We start from the raw sequence: 22,783 nt of genomic DNA, 5'->3' as shown, positions 1-22,783 counted from the left end.
AGTCAACTGGCAGGGTTTCTATTCCCTGGTGTTGTGTACGTGACAAGGAGTATGGTCACCTGTCCAACCTCGTAGGTTTTCTCCGGGTTCTCCGGTTTCCTCCCACTTGTAAAGTATTGAAATGAAATTTAACCATATTATGTTAGTCACGAAATGACCTAGTTTGTGTCGAGTGGACGTAAAACCCCATTTCTCGCTCCCTCCCCCCCCCTCTCTCTCTCTCAAAACATTTTCCAGGCCTACTTCAGAAGTTAGCTACAAAAGGCTACATTCTAAAAACACATAATATAGGCTATCATGAATGGTTCTTTTTATAAAATTGTAGGGATGGGGGTGAATAGTTTAATGCGTGCGCGTTTGATAGCAAGGTCTGACATTGAGTAAAGTGGCGTGGTATCGGTTCGCCACTTGTATAGGTGACAAGGCGTGTGCGTTTAATAGCAAGGTCTGGCACTGAGTAAAGTGGCATGGTATCGGTTCCCCACTTGTATAGGTGACAATGGCGTAGGGTCGCCTGTCCAACCTCATGGCCTTTCTCCGGGTCCTCCAGTTTTCTCCGATGCTAAAGACTCTGCGCACAAGCGAATTAATGAAATGAAATTGAACCAGATGTTTAAACCAGAATAAGAACAAAAAATGTAAGCTACTTCATAATGAAATGGTTTGTCTTCGGTATCACCATCAATGGAAACGGACGTAAAATATACATTATGCAAGAGCTAAATCTGCCTATTGCATGCCTTTCTTTACGCCTTTATCTAAATTATTAATTAGACATTACTTAACTTATCAAGACCACAATTAACTCTCGGTGCCATCGTCAGCCTGCGATATTTAGTGGATTTGAATACGTTTTGTTGTGGATGAAATATCCGTAACAGCGGTAGTAATGAAATGAAATGAAATGGGGTCGTCCTACTGTTTTGCTTCGACTGGGCTAATGAAGACGGATATACATCATACAGTGTGCTATGAGGGAAATTTTGCCCGGACAGCGGCGCGACAGCCTACTCTTACATCGGATTGTAGCTGCTAGGGGATCTTTTACGTGCACGCCAATGTATACACGGGACTTCGGTTTTTCGTTCCATTCAAACGACTAGACAGCTGTCCTTGCCAGGCTTTCCGTCCTGCACCACTGACAAAGTGAAACCACGCCGGAGAATCCCGATGAACTGTCTCAGACGACACCGGAAGCGACAACATGGGGAACCACGCCGAAAAAAAACCCATTAGTGGTGGACAAGCTAGAGACAAACCTATTTTCGCTACTGGTTCACTGTCAATCTGAGCAATTAGCTAATTAATAATTAAAAAATTCATTAAAATCTCATTTGTTTAAAATAGTCCAAATATTTTGCGATAAGTTTGTTTTTTCTCAATATGGATTCTGACTCGGTGAATCAATGTTTCGCTGTTTAGATCAGTGGTTCTCAACCTTTTTATGGCAACCGCACACCTTGGAACACATGAAAAAATAGCGGCACACCTGGATAAATATGTATAAAAAATTTGTGAATTTTGCCAAATAAAAACATGGCAAGTCGGCATATAACCGAACACACAGAGGGCCTGACAAGGACAGCTGTCTAGTCGTTCGGATAGGACGAAAAATCGAGGTCCCATGTACACATTGGCGTGCACGTAAAAGATCCCTTGGCAGTTGGAATTCGATATAAGAGTAGGCCGTAGCGCCGCTGCCCGGGCAAAATTTCCCTCATAGCACACCGTATGGCGTATGCCCGTCTTCATTAGCCCAGTTTAGGAGCAGAACAGTAGGACGTTAAACCCCATTTCATATCATTTCATTGCATAGACTCAGACTACATAAAGAAAAACATAGCTATGAACTTATCAGTAGACACCAGTCAATTCTCAATTGGGATCACGTGGTTTTTCGCATTTTCTTAGTGTGCCGTTCAAAATTTCACAGCACACTCAGGAAGATTTGGCTGCACACCTGTGTGTCGTGGCACACTGGTTGAGAATCACTGTACTAGATCATAAATATTGAAAAATATTCAGTTTATATATGTACAAAAAAGGTCAATATAGTCAGCGACCAAGTTGAGGAGCAAAATATCAATAACTTATTGTTGTACGGAGATTTCACCACGGTCCATACCACCCTATTCGAAACAATGGAGAACGAAGGTATTTGGTCAGAGAGGGCTCAGGGGTCCTCCGACTAAATTTGGAATTAATCGGGATTTTAATGATGTCTAGCATATCTAGCTGTACCCGAATATAACATTCAATTTCATCAACTACATCAACAAAAAACCAATCTGATTAAAATACAGATCTATATTTCGTTTCGCTTTTTTATACTTTCGATGGCCTAAACTACATGAAGATCTGACCGGTTGTAGTGGAAGGTCGCCTCAGAGGTCATACATTACGAGCGGCTTTTGACCCTATGACGTCAGACATTTGATTAATCAGCGTTGATGTTACCCACAGTTCCGTGCACCTCACGTCAAAAACTTGCCGTAACAGACCGTTTCATTGGCCAATGTTTCACATCATCCAGAACGCGGGTTATATTCCAAATTCTAGTGTAGTACAGACAAGTTAAACTAAATTTTGAATTATAAAAAACGAAACGAAATAGGATCTGTGTTTTAATCAAATTGATAAAAAGCTCAAATTGAAACGTTTCGTAGGAACAGAATAATAAATGAATTTTTTATACTGTCATTTCGGGGGAGATACGTTATACCTAATACCGGGCCATCTTGTTATATATTTAATACTTTATATCTAATACCGGGCCATCTTGTTACATATTTAATACTTTATATCTAATACCGGGCCATCTTGTAATATATTTAATACGTTATACCTAATGCCGGACCATCTTGTAATATATTTAATACTTTATATCTAATACCGGGCCGTCTCGTAATATATTATTTAATACGGTATATCTAATACCGAGCCATCTTGTAATGTTATTTAATACGTTATACCTAATGCCGGACCATCTTGTAATATATTTAATACTTTATATCTAATACCGGACCATCTTGTAATATATTTAATACTTTATATCTAATACCGGGCCATCTTGTAATATATTTAATACTTTATATCTAATACCGGGCCGTCTCGTAATATATTATTTAATACGGTATATCTAATACCGAGCCATCTTGTAATGTTATTTAATACGTTATACCTAATGCCGGACCATCTTGTAATATATTTAATACTTTATATCTAATACCGGACCATCTTGTAATATATTTAATACTTTATATCTAATACCGGGCCATCTTGTAATATATTTAATACTTTATATCTAATACCGGGCCATCTTGTAATATATTTAATACTTTATATCTAATACCGGGCCGTCTCGTATTATTTAATACGGTATATCTAATACTGGGCCATCTTGTAATGTTATTTAATACTTTATTATATTATATAATACTGGGCCATCTTTTATGTAATATAATTAATACTTTATATTTAATACCGGGCAATGTTCTTTTACGTATACACCAACGGGACCACGGTGGCTCAGTGAGTATGCTATGACGCAACGTTAACAGAACGTTATAGACAGTAGAAATAATAGCTGGCTGTAGGTGCCACTGTTAGGGCAAAGTTTCCCTCATAGCACACTACATAATGTATGCCCTTCTTCATTACCCGATTGGAAATAATATAAAATTAAATGGGGTTTAACGTCCTACTGTTCTGCTCCGAACTGGGCTAATGAATGCGGGCAATGGCCATACAGTGTGCAATGGCCTACTTTTATATCGAATTCCAACTGCCAACGGATCTTTTACGTGTATACGGAGGGTCGCCTGTCCAACCTCGTGTGTTTTCTCCGGGTCCTCCGGTTTCCTCCAACTGCTAAAGACCCCTACGCGCAAGCGAATTATTGAAATAAAATTAAAACATACGTTAGTCCCGAAATGACCTAGTTTGTGTCGAGTGGACGTTAAACCCCATCTCTCATACGCCTATGCTTAATCCAGTATTCGAGAGAAAACAAAGTTTGTTAGTTGTACCAGACAAGAACAGGGACGACGGAATGGTTCAACGAGTTTAGTCCGTCCATTTACTGACCAATCACGTGACAGTGGTCAATAAAAGGAAGAGTGAAAGATAAATGTCATAGATGAGATATTGGACGACTTCGTCAGTGACATCACTAACTAGAAATCTAGTAGGCTAATAATCTAATCCATCACGTTCAGACAATATACTGGGATGGTAGATATTTAATTTACTGGTTCACGTCCTGTGCGGGTTTAAATAGAATCATTTCATTAATGATGTCAATTCTATAGACACTATCAACCAGGGCAATTCAATCTTGCGTAAAAGTTGGAGTTCGCGCATAGAGCTAGAGAGAGAGAGAGAGAGAGAGAGAGAAATGGGGTTTAGCGTCCACTCGACACAAACTAGGTCATTTCGGGACTAACATATGGTTCAATTTTATTTCAATAATTCGCTTGCGCGTAGGGGTCTTTAGCAGTGGGAGGAAACCGGGGGGACCCGGAGAAAACCCACGCGGTTGGAAAGGCAACACTACTCCTTGTCACGTACAACCGGGGAATCGAAACCATGCCAGTTGACTCAATGACAGAATTTATGACACAGCGCGCACACGCTAACCATTCAGCCATCCAACCCCTCTTCGCGCATAGACACCAATAACCTCTTGGGATTTAACTGTTTCAAATTCATATATTATAATAGATCAAAGATTTTTTTTTTATTGTTATTATTTATCCATCTCTTTTGGGGGTTCAGACAGCAATGATGGTTCGGTGGGCGTGGAGCTAGCTAATTAACAAAGAATTCCGGTATCGAGTTCACGAAGTATTCTCAGACTTAAGTTAAGAATTTACTCAATTTTTAATCACTGTTTATGAGAAATATCTTTGATGAAGAAACACAAAACTTTACACATCATTTCTTATTGATTTATTTGATACAATAAAACAACAAAAGTTTTATAAAGGGCTATATTTTAGTTAAAATAAGGCGATCAATTTTGAGTAAAGTCTGAGAATGCTTTGTGAACTTGGGGCCCGGGGTTTGATCCCGGTGTTGGTCGTGAAAGTTCCTCGGGAATTTTCTGTCTGGCTTCCTCCGTGTCCGTTGTGCAGGGTAGAGGTGCTTGTCAAGAAAAGAGGGGTGGGGTGGAAGGCCGAATGGTTGACGCGTTTGCTTGTATCTGTTATTGAGTCAACTGGCGTGGTTTCGATTCCCCAGTTGTGCGTGACAAGGTATAGGGTCGCCTGTCCAATCTCGTGGGTTTTCTCCGAGTCCTCTGATTTCCTCCTACTGCTAAAACCCTAGTGCAAGAACGAATTCTTATATAACCAGCGACTGCCAGGCAGGATACGCCAACATTTTCGAGAGATGGATAGAAAACAAGCTAAAACGAAAGTGATTTTTCCTACAATCAAGGGCCATAATTCCGGAAATTATAATTCAATATGCGCAAATATCGAAAGGAACCAAAATCTTTGGGTTATAAACTTACATTTCAAGTTTCAACAAAATTGGATAAAAATTGTGACCTCTATAGGGTCCACAACCTTGATATACCATATTTTTACGCAATTTGAGAACGAGGGGTGGCCATTTTGTCTGTCAGTTTTGGGCCGATTTTCACGAAATTCGAACTCAGCCGACCTTAGGGTGCAACGGTGACATAATAATACGTTTTTTTTAAATCGGATAAAAATTATGACCTCTATAGGGTCCACAAGTTAAAAACGCGATTTTTCGAACAATCAGGGGCCATAATTCAGGAAGTTACGGTCCGATATGCGCGAATATCGAAAGTAACCGAGATCTCTTGGTTATAAACTTACATTTCAAGTTTCAACAAAATCGGATAGAAATTGTGACCTCTATAGGGTCCACAACCTTGATATACCATATTTTTTAAGCTATTTGAGAACGAAGGGCGGCCATTTTATCTGTCAGTTTTGGGCCGATTTTCACGAAATTCGAACTCAGCCGACCTTAGGGTGTAAATGTGATATAATTAAACGATTTTTTAAATCGGATAAAAATTATGACCTCTATAGGGTACACAAGCTTCTTTGATTCTATCAACTAAGAAGCGTTTGTTTACAATGTATTACCAATGAAAAGAGCTAATGGATATGCTTATGTTTATAGCATCGTGAAATTATCTACTCTAGAGCCCCACGTGTGCATGGAAATCATCCCTTTGATGAGCGTATTTGATGAACTGAAACAAAGAATTACTGACCAGACTTGAAAGATCCCGATACTAATTACCCTAAAGAGACTTTATGTATTTACACGACATGCCCAGTGGGGATCATATTTATCTCTTTTTGGGGTTCAGAGAGCCACGATTGTTCAGTGGGTGTGGGGCTGGGTTTGACGTCACTGATGGCCATATAATTTCCTTGATATTTCCCTGTCTGGTTTCGGTTTCCCCTTATTATCAGAGTTGCAGGAAAGGGGGATGGAGGGCCAACGCCTAGTCTTTCGGCTGCCTTGTATAGCTATAACCACACGTTAACAATCCCATGAAGACTGGATATCGAAAAAAGAGTAGAAATTAAACGTCCTACAGTTTAACGACCTACAGTTCTGTTCCTACTGCGCTAATGAAGGCGAGCATACGCCATACAGTTTGCTATAAGGGTAATTTTGCCCAGGCAGCGGCACTACGGCCTACTCTTATATCGAATTCAAACTACCAAGGGATCTTTTACGTACACGCCAATATATACACGGGTCCTCGGTTTTTTCGTCCCATCCGAACGACTAGACAACTGTTCTAGTCAGGCCATCCGTTCTGCACCACTGACAAGGGGAAGAAATAAGAGCTGGCTGCGTGAACACTGTCAGCGCAAAATTTCCTTCTCAGCGTTTGCCACTTTTAAATAAACCGATTGCTGCAGAGACGTAGAACCCTAAATCTCATTTCATTTCATTTCGGGGGGTTGGATGGCTAAATGGTTAGCATGTGCGCGCTGTTTCCCAAAGTCTGTCATTGACATAGGCGTACGGGCTCGATGACAGTTAGGGGGGCAGAACCCCAAATGCCCGAAATAATTTCGGGTGTACAGACAGCGGCGCCGATATTCCTCGAGAGGCGAAGAAGCAGAGCTCCCCTTGTATTGTATTGCTCGAAAAATGTCGCACAAAGTAGAGTGGCTCCAGACAAAATGTTTTAATCCATAGCCAACTAAGTACAAATTTGTGGTATTCAATTAAAAGAAAAGTAAAATTAGTGTTTTATTAGGGCTCAATGACAGTTAGGGAAGAAAAACTAGAAATGCCCGAAAAAATTTCAGGTTTACAGACAGCGGCGCCGGTTTTCTTCGAGAGGTGAAGAAGCAGAACTGACCTTGTATGGACCCCCGAAGAAAATTTTGGTCATTGAGTCAACTGGTGTGGTTTCGATTCCCCGGTTGTACGTAACAAGGAGTAGGGTCGCCTGTCCAACCTCATGGGTTTTCTCCGGGTCCCCCGGTTTCCTCCCACTGCTAAAGAATTGTTGAAATACAAATTGAATCACATGTTAGTCTCAAAATGACCTACTCTCTCTCTCTCTCTCTCTCTCTCTCTCTCTCCAATTTCATTCAACCAGAATGTGAACACTGTCATGTTCCTTTGACAGTTAAGCACATTTTGATTGAGTGCAAGCATTTCAAGGATATTAGATCAAATTTTTACCGTTGTCAGTCATTACATCAGATGTTTACCCAACCGGGTTTATATGGTAAAGCGTTAGACTTTTTAAAAGAGACAGGATTTTATCATAAATTTTAATTGTATATATATATATCATATCATTTTTGTATTTAATATTTATATGCATAAAAGTGATATTTTATTTTTAATTGTATTAACTGTGATATTGTTTTTATTTATGCATATAACGTTTTTCTGTGATATAATTTAGCCTGTCTCGTAATATTCACCATATGTTTGGCGCAATATAGCCCGGTTGGAGCTGACGTGCCATAAAACTACATTTCATTTCATTTCCAATTTCATTTCTTATAATTATTATATGAGAACGCTAACCCTTCTACATAAAGATTTATATGTTTTGACCTCAAGGTTATTATAAGAAATGAATTAAATAGACTGACCCAGGACTACCATTCAACAATTTAGTTGGATTTAATCACAATCAGTCTCACGGTTCATAGATACAGATTTGTTAGTCTAGACTTATATAGGCTATATCAGTGGAAACTAAATATTTATATTGGTATATTTCCATGTAATAACAGTATTCGATTCAATTACACGTATTTAATCTGTTGTTTTTTTTCTATAATACAAGCATTTTGTTTTAAATATATACATTTAAAATGTGTTATATCGACTACCACAGACATATTTTTTTTATTTAACGGTTATCTGAAATCTATATTTAGGCCCTAAAATATAATACCAGTGTCGTGGGTGTGGATGTGTGGGTGTTGGTGGCACTCTTGACCGTTCAGTAAATACAATATGTGACACTGTCCTGTGTCACAGCAGTACTTCACGTTGTAGATATAATGACAGACAAAGTTCAGATGATAGCAAAACTACTTTAAGAGCCCCGGGGAAGAACAATCTAAGTCAATTTTTCAACGAACCCCAGTTTATGGCGCCATTTGTTAGGAAATTGTATAAGTTTTCTCAGGAACAATCAATTTCCGGTAAAAACGATCGGAGTCATATCGAATCAAGGCCCTTCTGAAATGGTCTCCCGGACAAATACGTCCATCGTACCCTTTATTTGACCTTAATTTGGCTGATAAGTGGAAGTAAGTTGTTGTACTGGTAATTATGATTCGTATTAAACATCATTTTGAAGTTGTAATCAAGCATTCTCGTCCAACAGACTGTTTTGCCTTTTATGCGAAAATACAAAAATGTGACTGAGATCGTTCTTCCCCTTGACTCTTCACTTGTATGTGATACTGAATTCTACCACAATAATACAGTAACTTACTTATAAGATTTAACTAAACACATTTAAACCCAAGATATCTACCCTGGCTATTTTGACCCAACCGTCTGCCGTAGAAAAGACGTTGGTTATATTTATATAATACTCTGAGTGTGCTTCTCACAACAGAATCGGCTAGATCTATTTGTTAAGGTCGGTTCAATTTTCTTCAAGATCGCTTAGGGCATGTGATTGTTGGGTGAGATTGTAGGTTAGGGTTAGGGTAAGCATTAGGGCTAGATCCAGGGTTAGTTTTAAGAATTTGGGGGAGGGGTTGAGTCTCCACATAAGCACTGACCTAGGATGATGAAAATTCAGTACCTGACCTTAGACCAAACGTGAAGTTGGCCTTATCAAATAGACCTAACACTACAGAATCACCTGTAATTGTGAAAAAGGTGAATCTCGATTAAGATACCAATTCAAAAAATGGTTCAATTCCGTTCGGTATATACAAAGTTATGGCCTTATATAACAGGACAGTTGTCTTTTTTCTTGAACCAATTGATGAGCCGGTTGTTTGATCCGATTGAATCCATACCGGGAGACATGTTCCTGAAGCAACGACTACGAGTTTTTTTTAGAACATCTGGATGTTCTTGAAGCAACGACTGTGAGTTTTACATCTGGACGTTGCTAGATTACTTCACAATTCCCGAACTTACAGCAACGTTATCTAAAGACACATGAATAGTAGCGTCCAATCAGAGGTTGACATTGAACGAACCTTGAACTTTGCAACTCGATTATCACAGGTAGACATTTTAGCTTCAAGGCGCGAGACTTGGTATTCGCGCCGATCGAGGAATCTGTTAGGCTCACAAATTGGGCTTGTACCCAAATGAAATTAGTACCGAAATATGCAGGGTATTACGTGAAGGGCTTGATAAGATATAAAGATGTACGTTATAGTTAAAGCGAGACCAAGCCTTCTAGCATTGGTATTTTGTATTCTTAATTAAATGTTAAATTTTCACATTAGCGTGGATTCAGTCGTGAGATATTTGATCTTTTCCGAAAAATGCAATTATTAAAATAGATATACCTATTTAAACATACATTATGCAATAGCTAAATCTGTCTATTGCAGGCCTTTCTTTAGGCCTGAAATGTTATCTAAATTATTAATTAGACTTTAATTAATTTATCCAGACCATAATCAACTCTCGATGGCATCGGATTTATCCGATATTAAATAGATTAGAAAAGTTCAGCCATATTTTGATTTAAGCTAAAAATGGAGGAGCGAGACTTAGCTTCGAACAACCAGTACGGCGGTTGAAATTATTGCACACGTCTTGTCAAACCTTGAAAGGCTAATATCTTCGCTCGCAATAGTGTAATTTGAATGAATTTTTAAATTATTCTTTTTACATTATCTATTTTCGAACTGTTATAGTAAGAATGGCTAGCTCTTTATCTAAATCTTACATAATGTATCTTTAATGAAGGATAAACAAAACCAGATTTTATGGATATTACAATTATCTAAATCAGTCTACTAAATGCCATGAGACAAATGAGACATTTACAATTACTGTTCAGAAAATAAGATAAGTTTTGTGTACACCTGTTTACTGTGTCGCAATGATGCTGTGTATTGTTTGATTTGCAAATACTTCTCGGCCATCGATTTAATCAACAAAATATAACATGATTTAAATTAGGTTCGCTTTCCATCATGTGTAAATCTATTAAACATACATTATGCAAGAGCTAAATCTGACTATTGCAAGTCTTTTTTAGGGCTGAAATGTTATCTAAATTATTAATTAGACATTAATTAACGTATTCAGACCATAATCAAATCTCGATGCCACCGCTAGCCTGCGTATATTTACTGGATTTGAATACATTTTATGATGGATGATTACATTATTTTATGCGTTGCGACCCATTTGTGTCAATTTCTAGGTCCCAAATATTAGCGATTTAGCTCCTTTTACAAGCTATCGATACATATAATAAAACCTATAAATCATGTTTGTCAATTACTTTGTAAAATAGAAATACCATTACAAGATTGCTTTCAATTCTTTTAATTTATTTTTTTACAAAATTGAGATTTCAAGAATTTAGGATATAAAAAAAGAGTATTGAAAATCTTAATAAATTTAATTGTAACTTCGCAGCCATTGAACGCAACATTGTTCTTTGTAATATAAAATTCTATATAATAGTCGAGGTGCTAACTTAAATCACAAAGCATTCTCAGACTTAAGTTAAGAATTTACTCAAAATTGTTTGCCTTATTTTAACTAAAATATAGCCCATTATAAAACTTTTGTTGTTTTAATGTATCAAATACATCAATAAGAAACTATGTGCAAAGTTTTGTGTTTCTGGATCAAAGATATTTCTCATAAACAGTGATTGAAAGTTGAGTAAATTCTTAACTTAAGTCTGAGAATGCTTTGTGAACTTAGGGCGAACTGGGAGTAACTGGCTTCAACTGAAAAAGATCAGTTACAACTCTACTCAGAGCAACTAGTTCCAGTCAGTTGAAGTCGGTTGGCCATGTCTAACTTTCTGCAACTCGCTTCAACTAGCGACAACTAGTTGCCGTCAACATGAGCGTTCTTACAACTGGCGTCAACTGGTTTCCATGAAAATAACATCACGTGGTAAGAGACATGTGTCATGTGACTATAAATAAGCAAAATGGAATCGAACGAAGACACCCACTTTTCAAATGTCGACAATAATGTATTAATAAAATTGTGGGAAGACCGACCATGCCTTGGGGGGGGGGGGCTTCTTCTAAGGTATTCTCCAGTTTGTTGATCACGTGATGAATAATTAACAGTCACGTGTTAATTTTAAAGAGTGATCGCTATCAGTTCCGAGTCAGTTATATGATCGGCACAAGCACACTTGCAACTGACTGGAACTAGTCGACATAAGCCCCCTTAACATTCATTTTCTTTTTATACCATTTTATATACGCTGTTCGTAATTTATTACCAACATGTAGCCTAACCCTTCATTCTCTTGTAAATTTATGGAAAACGGAGTTTCCTAAGACTCTTAAACTATTAGTACTTAAAAGATCGCTGCTCCTTAAATTTAAATCTGTAATGATATTCTGTAAGGAGTGGCTTCATTTTCTTTCTTGAAGACATTAAGTTCGAATTTGCTTTTCAGGATTGGTTGATCGGGAGTGATTAATTTGGGGTTCTTATCAATAAAAACTTCTCTTGGTACAGGTGATTTTCTCTTCAAAAACACTGAAATTTTGCCAAAACAGCGACACTAGGCCTACTCTTATATCGAATTACAACTGTCAAGAGATCTTTTACGTGCACGCCAAAGTGTACACAGGAACTCAAAATATTTATTGTTTAAAAAAAACTGATTGGCTATCTTTATCCCTTTTTATGATTATTCATAAAATATTTTTAAATAAATGTTCATATTTATTTTAGATTTCCATCCATGTTTCCCATTGGTAGTGATGCAGGAAGGTGGGTCTGACAAGGAAAAGTATATGGTCGTTCGGATGGGTCAATAAAACAGAAGTCCCAAATATACCATTAGCAGTATGATAATGATCTTCCGACAGTTGGAAAGTGAAATAACAGAGATTATTTTCAAATGCTTTATTTATTACCTTGAAGAAAAAGAGGGTACCGCTTCGAAACGTTGGTTCAAAAAAACAGTGTTAGTGTCTCTTTTGTTTATGTACTTCAATATTTATCTGGTGAAGAACATTTCCGTATCGGATCCCTCGATCCATTGTTTTCATATTCCTGTTAAGATGCGCATTCTACACAAGTTTAGCTTTAAAAATCATAAAGGTTTCTCTCGGGCAACATCGGGATTTGATTTCAGGACAACCAAGTTGTGAGTCCAGCGGTCCAAAAGCACAACTAACACTTCCCACTTATGCAGAGTATACTATGTAACCCCGACCCCCACACACCTGTAACTATTGTGTTTAAGGTTAAATTGTTTGGACTTCTCATTTTATGGCTTGTTAATTAACTGACAGGTAGGTTCTTCAGGCGGAGCCATGGACGGTGGTTAAGTGGATAAGATGCTGGCTCGCTAGCCTAGAGGTCGCGTGTTCGATCCCTGCATTGGCCGAGGAACTTCTTCCGAGATATTCCAATATGGTTTCTCCTTGTCATTGGCGTGCACATAAAAGACCCCTTGGCAGTTGGAATTCGATATAAGAGAAGGCCATTTCCCTCATAGCATACTGTATGGTGTATGCCCGTCTTCATTAGCCTAGTATAGGAGCTGAACAGTAGGACGTTAAACCCCATTTCATTTCAAATTCTCCAGGCAGTCACTTTCACTGGCTAGTCAGTCAAGACAAACAACTATATCTGAAGAATAGGCTACAGTGCCGCTGCCCGGGCAAAATTCCCTCATTGCACACTGTATGGCGTATGCCCATCTTCATTAGCCTAGTACAGGAGCTGAACAGTAGGACGTTAAACCCCATTTCAAGTTCTCCAGGCAGTCACTTTCACTGGCTAGTCAGTCAAGACTAACAACTGTAACTGACATGTTTAATGACTGACGGGTAACATGTAGTCAGTCGATTTCACTGGTGAGTCAGTCAAGACTAGTAAATATAACTGAAACAAGAGGCGTGTTTAACACCATATTTTATTAAAACAGAATATCTGATGATGTTGTGATGATTTAATAGTGGACTGGAATATTATCATTATTTGATGCGGCTGTAATGGTTGTAAATATGTAAATGTTCATAACCATTCTATAGCCGATCACGTAACACATTGTAAATGTTCATATAGCACAGCATGTCAAGGTCACAAATCTTCATAACGACAATAGCATGCCACATAACAGATTGTAAATGTTCTTAAGACCTGTTATAGCATGTTATATAACAGACTGTAAATGTTCATCAAGACCTTATAGCAGGTCACATAACAGACTGTAAATGTTCTTAATGACTTTATAGCACACAAAAGATTGTAAATGTTCATAATGACTTCATAGCATGTCACAACACAGATTGTAAATGTTCTTCATGACTTCATAACATGTCACATAACAGATTGTAAATGTTCATAATGACTTTATAGCATGTTACATAACAGATTGTAAATGTTCATAATGACTTGATGGCATGTTACATAACATATTGTAAATGTTCATAATGACTTTATAGCATGCCACACAACAGATTGTAAATGTTCTTAAAGACTTCATAACATGTCACATAGCAGATTGTAAATGTTCTTAATGACTTTATAGCAGGTCACATAACAGATTGTAAATGTTCTTAATGACTTTATAGCACATAGCAGATTGTAAATGTTCTTAATGACTTTATAGCAGGTCACATAACAGACTGTAAATGTTCTTAATGACTTTATAGCACATAACAGATTGTAAATGTTCATAATAACTTTATAGCATGTCACATAACAGATTGTAAATGTTCATAATAACTTTATAGCAGGTCACATAACAGATTGTAAATGTTCAAAACTATCATGAGGTCACATAACTGACTGTAAATGTTCATAACCAGCTTTTATTAAGAATTGAAAATTAGGATTGTGTCTTAAATCCCCTAATTCCTTGGATTCTAGTAACTCTTCTACACTTGGTAAACACTCGTTTAAATCTTCACCTAAAAATACACAAATAAACAACTTAGGTCCTGTTTCTCAAATCTTAACTAAAGATAAAATCCAAATTTTAGTAGATACTTCAATTTTGATTGGCCAAGACCTAAATTCAATCTAATATCATCGAATCAAATTACTAAAATTTGGATTTTATCTTAGTTAAAATCTTATGAAACAGGCCCCTGGACTGCAACACAATCGTGAAAATCATAATTGAACCATTTTCATCTATTTGAAGGTTCCAAAGAATAGAGCCATATGCCTTTTACAATCCTTCACATTTATAAAATTGAGCGGGAGCCATGAAAAGCTCCTGCCAATTTCAAAAATAAGAAAAAAGCTCCTGTAAAAAAAACTCTTCTTAATGATATTGCAAGAGTAATTCTACATTTTCTTGAATGAAGGAGAGCTAAATTGTATTTATGCTTTAGTCTTGCTTAATATTTGATAAATATGTTTGGTGAATATGGTAGTGTCACAATTATCATCATAGAAACTGATAGCTCGAATGTATGCAGTTTAAAAATAAACAAAAACTGAAAGTAGTTTATTAATCTCAATATTTAGGAGAGCTATTTAGTTAATTTGCAGGAGTCTTTAATGACTCCTCTAAGGAAAGTCGAGGTGGGAAGGAATGTTGCAGTGCATCTAGAGGAGCAGGGACAGGAGCTAAAGCTAACCTTAAACGTGAAGAACTGCTTTTAAGTGCACTTGTCATGGGAACAGAAGACCTTTGTGAAATGAAATGAAATGAAATTTAATGTCCTACTGTTCTGCTCCGAACAGGGCTAATGAAGACAGACATATACGCCATACAGTGTGCTATGAGGGAAATTTTGCCAGGACAGCGGCACTACGGCATACTCTTATATCGAATTCCAACTGCCAATGGATCTTTTACGTCCATTGTGTACACAGGACCACGTTTTTTTTTTGTCCCATCTGAACAACTAGACAGCTGTCCTTGTCAGGCCCGTCATCTTGCATCACTGACAATGGAGAACCACACCGGAAAATCTGGATGCACTTTCTCGGCCAATGCAGGGATCGAACACCCGACCTCCAGGCTAGCGAGCCAGCATCTTACCCATTTAGGAAGACCTTTGTAAGACATAAACCATTTACCTTGTGTGTAAGCAAGATTAACTGTTTTAATGAGAGAGAGAGAGAGACAGAGAGAGAGAGAGAGAGAGAGAGAGATTGTTTACCTTGTGTATAAGCAAGATCAACTGTTTTAAAGAAGATTGTATCTTTATTGGTATCTAGTGGATCACTGGTTGTATTACTATCCCAACTGTTAAAAAATAAAAACACAAAATTATTATTAAACAAGTCAACAGTGAGGTATGTCCCCCCCACCAACTTAATCCCAAAACAAAATGACACATATCAATTAAAGATACATTATGGGAGATTAGATAAAGAGCTGGCAATTCTCACTATAATAGTTAAAAACTAGATAATGTAAAGAGAATTTGCTGAAAATTTCAGTCAAATTGATTCACTCTGAACCGAGAATTTAGCGATTTAATTTTAGGCCTAGCCTCGATCATCATTACTAAAGTCGGTTCGATAAAACACAGTCTCGATCATCCACTTTTTGATTTAATCATTAATGAGCGTTGCGCAGCAGGTCAAATTCCAATCCAGTAAATATCGCTGGCTAGCGGTGAAATCGAGAGTTGATTATGGTCTGGATAAGTTAATTAATGTCTAATTAATAACACTTCAGGCCTAAAGAAAGACCTGCAATAGGCAGATTTAGCTCTTGCATAATGTATGTTTAATAGCAATTTATCTTCATATTTAATATAGACAACACAATCTAAAACAAGAGCAAAGCTACCGCTGCAATATTCGTCCAAATTCCTGCTTTGTTTGACCTGGTATTTTTTAAAATGAAGAGAATGAAATATGAAATAGCTGCAATAACTCAACTGTAATATGACAAGAGGCAAAGAAGGCTAGGTGTTGGGTTTGTTTTGCCAAAATTTAGAGACTAATTATTAACAAAAACGTGGGTATGACACCGCCCCTGGGGGTCAGGACATGCACCCAAAATAATAGTTGCTGTCTTTACGGTCTAAAGACAAGATGATACATTCAGAATTGCAGTCTGTAGACCAGTGGTTCTCAACCTTTTTTGGCCAACGCCACACCTTGGAACCTGAGAAATATCCGCACACCTGGCTAAATATATATGAAAATATCTGAATTTTGCAAAATAAAAACATGGTAAGTCAGACGACATACAGCCGTAGACAGAGACTAGTCATAGACACATAGACTAAATAAAGAAAAACAAAGCTATGAACTTATCAGTGGATACTCAATTGGGATCACATGTTTTTTTTCTCACATTTTCTTAGTGTGCTGTTTAAAATTTCACGGCACACTAAAAACGATCTGTAGACGATAAACACAAAAATTGGGCGTGACTCTGCCCCTGGCGATTGGATATGGAACAATATAAATAGGTACCACCGACCACCCTGTTATTGAAATGATTGATATGCTGAATTTGAACAAAATCTGTTCATAATTGCAACCTGTTGAGTATTTACAGACTAAAAAGTGGGTGTGACACCACCCCTGGGGGATCAGGACATGTACCAAAATAAATGGTTGCTACCCTTACAGTATAAGGATTGAAAAAAATAAATATGCAAAGTTCCAAGATGATCCATTCAGAATTCCAGCCAATAGACAAAAAAAAACCCCACAAGAATTGGGCGTGGCTCTGCCCCTGGGGGTTTGACCTGGACCAATATAAATAGATACAACCCTATGATGGATCATTCTAAATTGGATCCTAATCAGTTAATAATAGCAACTTGTGGATTATTTAAACTGTTTCAATGGCATTTAGTAATTGAGAGAGAGAGAGAGAGAGAGAGAGAGAGATGGGGTATAATGGCCACTTGACACAAACTAGGTCATTTCGAGACTAACATACGGTTTATTTTTTTTTATTTCAATAATTCACTTGCGCCTAGAGGTCTTTAGCAGTGGGAGGAAACCGGAGGACCCGGAGAAAACCCACGAGGTTTGACAGGCAACCCTACTCCTTGTCACGTACAACCGGGGATTCGAAACCCCACCAGTTGCCCCAATGACAGACTTTATGATACAGCACGCACGTGCTAACCATTCGGCCATTCAACCACCCATTTAGTAATTGAACTAGAGTATACAGGTCACAATTCTAGAATAGCCTAGTCGAAACGTCGCTCAGTAATAAGCAGCAATTGTATTCCATAGAATCGTGACCTGTATATTGTAGATTATTTACAGACAAAATATTAACAATTGGTGGGTGTGGCACCGCTTGGGAGGGAAGGGCGGGTTCAGGCACCAAAATGAATAGTTGCCGTCCAAGCTTACCAAGTTACAAGATAATCCAATCAGAATTGTGGCATGTATACGATAAACACAAACATTGGGTGTGGCTCTATCCCTGGGGGTTGGGGTTTTGCATTTTATCATCAAATCCAGTGAAAATCGGACCCATCAGATGGCATCGAGAGTTCATGTTAATAAATGTCTAATTAATAATTTATATAACATTTCAGGCCTAAAGAAAGATCTGTAATAGGCATATATAGCTCTTGCATAATGTATGTTTAATGTCTAATAATTTAAATAACGTTTCAGGCCTAAAGAAAGACTTGCAATAGACAGATTTACCTCTTGCATAATGTATGTTTAAAATATTTTCGGTTTTATGATACAATCTTCACTGATCAAGTGTTAAACAATAGTTACTGGTGTTTATTTATCACTACTATGGTTGTCTTAATTAAAGCTATACATCCCAGATTATTAGCGTTGACTGTCTTTGATGTTGCTCAGGTTAATTACAATCTCTTAAGAATCAGGGATTTCCAACTTAGTAGATTTACCTGACTAAAATTCAAGCTTTCAAGTTTGTCAGCAGGAGACATTTATACAACTAAAAGCAGGTACCTTAATGATCAAAGATATTGGTATTGTTAAAGTTGTTTGAAAAGAGACAAACAAGTCACTCTTAATAGCAATCTGTTTCACATAGGATTAAGAAAGTCTTCTGTAAAAGATGACTACCTTCAACACATGATGTCTCATCACGCGGCATCAATCATTGGCTAAATGACGCGTACATTGTTTACATAAGACGTTACTGCTTTGGGCGGAATTGAGTCTTTTACTCATTTTAATACCCATTTACACTAGGAAATAATTTTTACCTACAAATACATCAAACGTCTTAATGCGCATTGTATCATTACGTCTGTCTTTGTGTCAACTGGCGTAGTTTTGATTCTCCGGTTGTACAAGACAAGGAGTAGGGTCGCCTGTCCAATCTCGTGGGTTTTCTCCGGTCCTCCGGTTTCCTCCCACTGCTAAAGACCCCTACGTGCAAGCGAATTATTGAAATAAAATGGATCCATGTTAGTCCCGAAATGACCTAGTTTGTGTCAAGTGGATGCTAAATTCTTTCTCTTCTTGGGGGAAACACTCTTTGATAGCCATGCAAAGCCTGGAAATACACCAGCTTATTTGAAAGGAAAACTTAGATGAATACCTAATTTGATATTTCGGCATAGGTTTTATAGTTTTTTGGCAAAGGGGAGTCCTAACTCTGGAACAGACTATGAAAGATAGCTGTATATCAATAGGTTCATGCTATCATGATCCCTATGCTTTCCACCAAATTTGAAAGGAATCAGTTAAAAACTATACCCTCTATCGAGTTCACAGGGTTTTCAGAAAAGGGGAATAACTCTGAGACAGAAGGCTGAATATCCATAGGGTTCATCCTCCTATAATCCCAGTGCTTCATACCAAATTTAAAAACAATATAAAGTTAAAGATGGGTTGAGAGTCAACGAAACACACACCCACAGCAGCTAAATTCTCTGAGCAGTCGATAAGGGTTGTCACATATTTATTCTTTTGTTGGTAATTGGGGGTATTTACAAGACAATTTCATACAGATCATTGGTTGGAGGGGGTCAGAATTGTGGCATGCATACGATTCGCCAAAAACATTCTTAGGGTAAAAGGAATAGGTATGCAAAGTTTCACAGACACTAACATGGGGTTGGACATGCACCAAAATTAAAAGAGGTCATCCCTAGGGTATAAGGAATAAGTATGAAAAGTTTTGGAAGCGATCCATTAAAAATTGCGGCCTATAGGGAGTGGGGGTTGGAGTGGGATTCGAAGGGGGGGGAGGGCGTTAATTTACCAAAATCAATAGGGATCATCCTTAGGGTATATAAGGAATAAGTATGCAAAGTTTCAAAGGATAATGAGGAGGATCCACGGTGGCTAAGTGAATAAGTCCTTGCTCACTAAACTGGAGGTTTGGGCTCTCTCTCCCTCTCTCTCTCTCCCTCTCTCTCCCTCTCTCATATTAAAATGTTCAAACCTGTCTCGTAATACAGCTCTACTCCAAATATGCAAACGTAATTCATTTTTATCTACTTCTGGGTCATCCTAAAATATAAAACACAGATCTGAGATACACAACAAATAATTAAAATAATAATAATCATTTTCTATACATTCAAAGAATTTGAATTCTCTGTGGTGCCTTACGGAAAAAATTGCGTTAAAAATAAAAGTAAACAGGTATGATAAAAGTCCTAAACATAAACTAAACATAATGTACAGCTGATGATGCAATGAAATGAAATGGGGTTTAACGTTCTACTGTTCTGCTCCGAACAGGCATACACCATACAGTGTGCTATGAGATAAATTTTGCCCGGACAACGGCACTACAGCCTACTCTTATATCGAATTCCATCTGTCAATGGATCTTTTACGTGCACACCAATGTGTACACGGGACCTCGGTTTTTCATCCCATCCAAACGACTAGACTTGTTATGTAAGTACTGCATACAAATAATAATTACAATATATGTAAGATACAGGGTGACCCCCCAAAAAACCCAGAATCCATAAAATTTATATTAAATCCTACAAAGGTTTAGTATATTTCAAGAAAATTCCAGAAATTTACTGGACTTAATTTTCAATCTGTGTATGATCATTCCTCAAGGATTCAGTTATCTCGGTTGCTTTGCAAAATATGCTCCAAATGGCCTCCACGCACAATTTTCAATTACTTGAACACATCCCTCTTTGGGGATTTCCCTGATTTTTACTGTGAGTGCTGCCTTGAGTTTACCAATCGTTTGAGGCTTGTTCTGGCACACACACACACTGTATCCCAGGTATCATTTAATCTTGTGTATCTAGCACTAATTTCTTTCACATTCATTTAATATCAAATCTTTGTTTAAAAATGTGTAAAAATCATTTAAAATCACCTCAAATAATCTAATTTGGACTTGTGTCTAGTTTAAAGCTGACTGATTAATTTTGATAATGAGTGTACAATTTACAAGTATTTAATTTCCTGACCACTGTTCAAAAATTAATCATTATACATCATTAATCAATTGGGTTGTTTATTTTTTAAAAGTGATCGAGAAATTAAACGCAGTCATTATCAAAATTAATTAGCTTAAAACTGGACACATGTACAAATCAGATGATTTTGGGTGATTTTAAATGATTTTTCCGAATTTTTAAACAAAGATTTGATATTAAATGAATGTGCTAGATACACAAGATTAAATGATACCCAGGTTACAGTGTTTAACGTCCACTCGACACAAACTAGGTCATTTCAGGACTAACATTATGGTTCAATTTTATTTCAATAATTTGATTGTGCATTGGGTTATTCAGGAGTGGGAGGAAACCGGAGGATCCAAGGGAAAAAGCCACAAGGGTAGGCAGGCAACAGTTTCCCTGGTCATATACAAGCTTGGGATCAAACCCAAGCCACTTGACCCAATGACAGACCTAATGATCTAAAGGGCATGCATTACAACACTCGACCACCCAACCCAATCTCCAAACTGTATATAAATAAAACTTACAATATAACTCAACAAATCCAAAGCCATTTTAAAATCATATTCTGTTGCCACTACATTCATATCCCCCACATAAAGCTGAAAAAAATACACTCATTAATAATTAAACAATCAACATTTTAAAATCATATTGTGTTGCCACTACATTCATATCCCCCCACATAAAGCTGAAAAAATACACTCATTAATAATAAAACCATCTACATTTAATTCTAAAATATCATTACTTTCCAGTAAATGTCAACAAAAATAATTGATTTGTAACATACACTCCAGGTAAAATATCAAACTAAGGCTAAGGTAACATAAAGAAAATATCCTGGTTTTCAGATAATCTAGCTTCTAGCGAGAGCAAAATGGTGTTTTAAAGTCCACTCGACACAAACTAGGTCATTTCGTGACCAACACATGGTTCAATTTTATTTCAATAATTAACTTGAGTGTAGACGTCTTTAGCAGTGGGTGGAAACCGTAGGACCCAGAGAAAACTCGTGAGGTTGGACAGGCGACCCTACTCCTTGTCACGTACAACCAGGGAATGGAATACACACCAGTTGATTCCTTGACAGACCTTATGATACAGCTCGCACGTGCTAACCATTCGGCCATCCACCTCACCCCCCCCCATCCCCACCCATCACCCACCAGTAACAGGAAGTAAATCTATAAATAAATCTGAATGAATGCATACATGTAGGCTCATTTATCAAGTCACCAGATAAATGTTACTGACAATAATGAATAATACTGGATAATCATACATTCCTATAAACAACAATTTGATGCATATAAAAGTCATTTAGCCCAGTAGTGATCCTTTGACAAAATAAAAACACAAAAATAAAAAAAAAATCTCCCTCATAAGATTTTTGGTAAGGATTGTCTGAAAACCAGAAAATTTTGCTTGTATGGCCTTATCATTTCTTTCTATATGACAGCACAAACTGACATTGGAAACTAACATTTTATTTTTAATTAAAAAAAAAAAATACAAATGTGAGTTCAAACTTCAAAACAATAAAAAAATTTCATATTGCAACATTCGGTGAACTGGATGAAAAAGCATAAAACTTATAACAACCACTTAGTCTTAATGGCAACCCGCAAAACTTACTCGATTTTGTATTTGAGAGAGATCTCTACGCTGTCAATGTAACCATATTGCTGTCAGTTCACTTTTATATGTAAATAAAAATGAAGTAGGGTTCAGCATCCTACATTTCTGCACCCCCTGGGCTAATAACACTGTAACCCAGG

The 22,783-nt window shown here is 37.3% G+C and overlaps 1 protein-coding gene across 1 annotated transcript in view; it reads right to left on the bottom strand.

Moving 5' to 3' along the window:
• Positions 1 to 13,574: 13,574 nt before the first annotated feature.
• Positions 13,575 to 22,783, bottom strand: part of LOC126822427 (nuclear pore complex protein Nup133) — a 28,757-nt gene continuing 19,548 nt past the window's right edge. Inside the window, exons 17-21 of the mRNA XM_056101307.1 lie at positions 21,530 to 21,604; positions 20,003 to 20,070; positions 15,798 to 15,883; positions 14,418 to 14,591; positions 13,575 to 14,374 (exon numbers count right to left, since the gene is read on the bottom strand). Of these exons, the coding sequence (XP_055957282.1) occupies positions 14,458 to 14,591; positions 15,798 to 15,883; positions 20,003 to 20,070; positions 21,530 to 21,604 (363 nt within the window). The 3' untranslated portion in view covers positions 13,575 to 14,374; positions 14,418 to 14,457. The remainder of the gene's footprint in view (positions 14,375 to 14,417; positions 14,592 to 15,797; positions 15,884 to 20,002; positions 20,071 to 21,529; positions 21,605 to 22,783) is intronic.

The sequence above is a fragment of the Patella vulgata genome, chromosome 5 (genome assembly GCF_932274485.2).
Source record: "Patella vulgata chromosome 5, xgPatVulg1.2, whole genome shotgun sequence".
In the NCBI taxonomy this organism is placed as follows: Eukaryota; Metazoa; Mollusca; class Gastropoda; family Patellidae; genus Patella; species Patella vulgata.
This window is presented reverse-complemented; position numbering and strand designations above follow the sequence as displayed.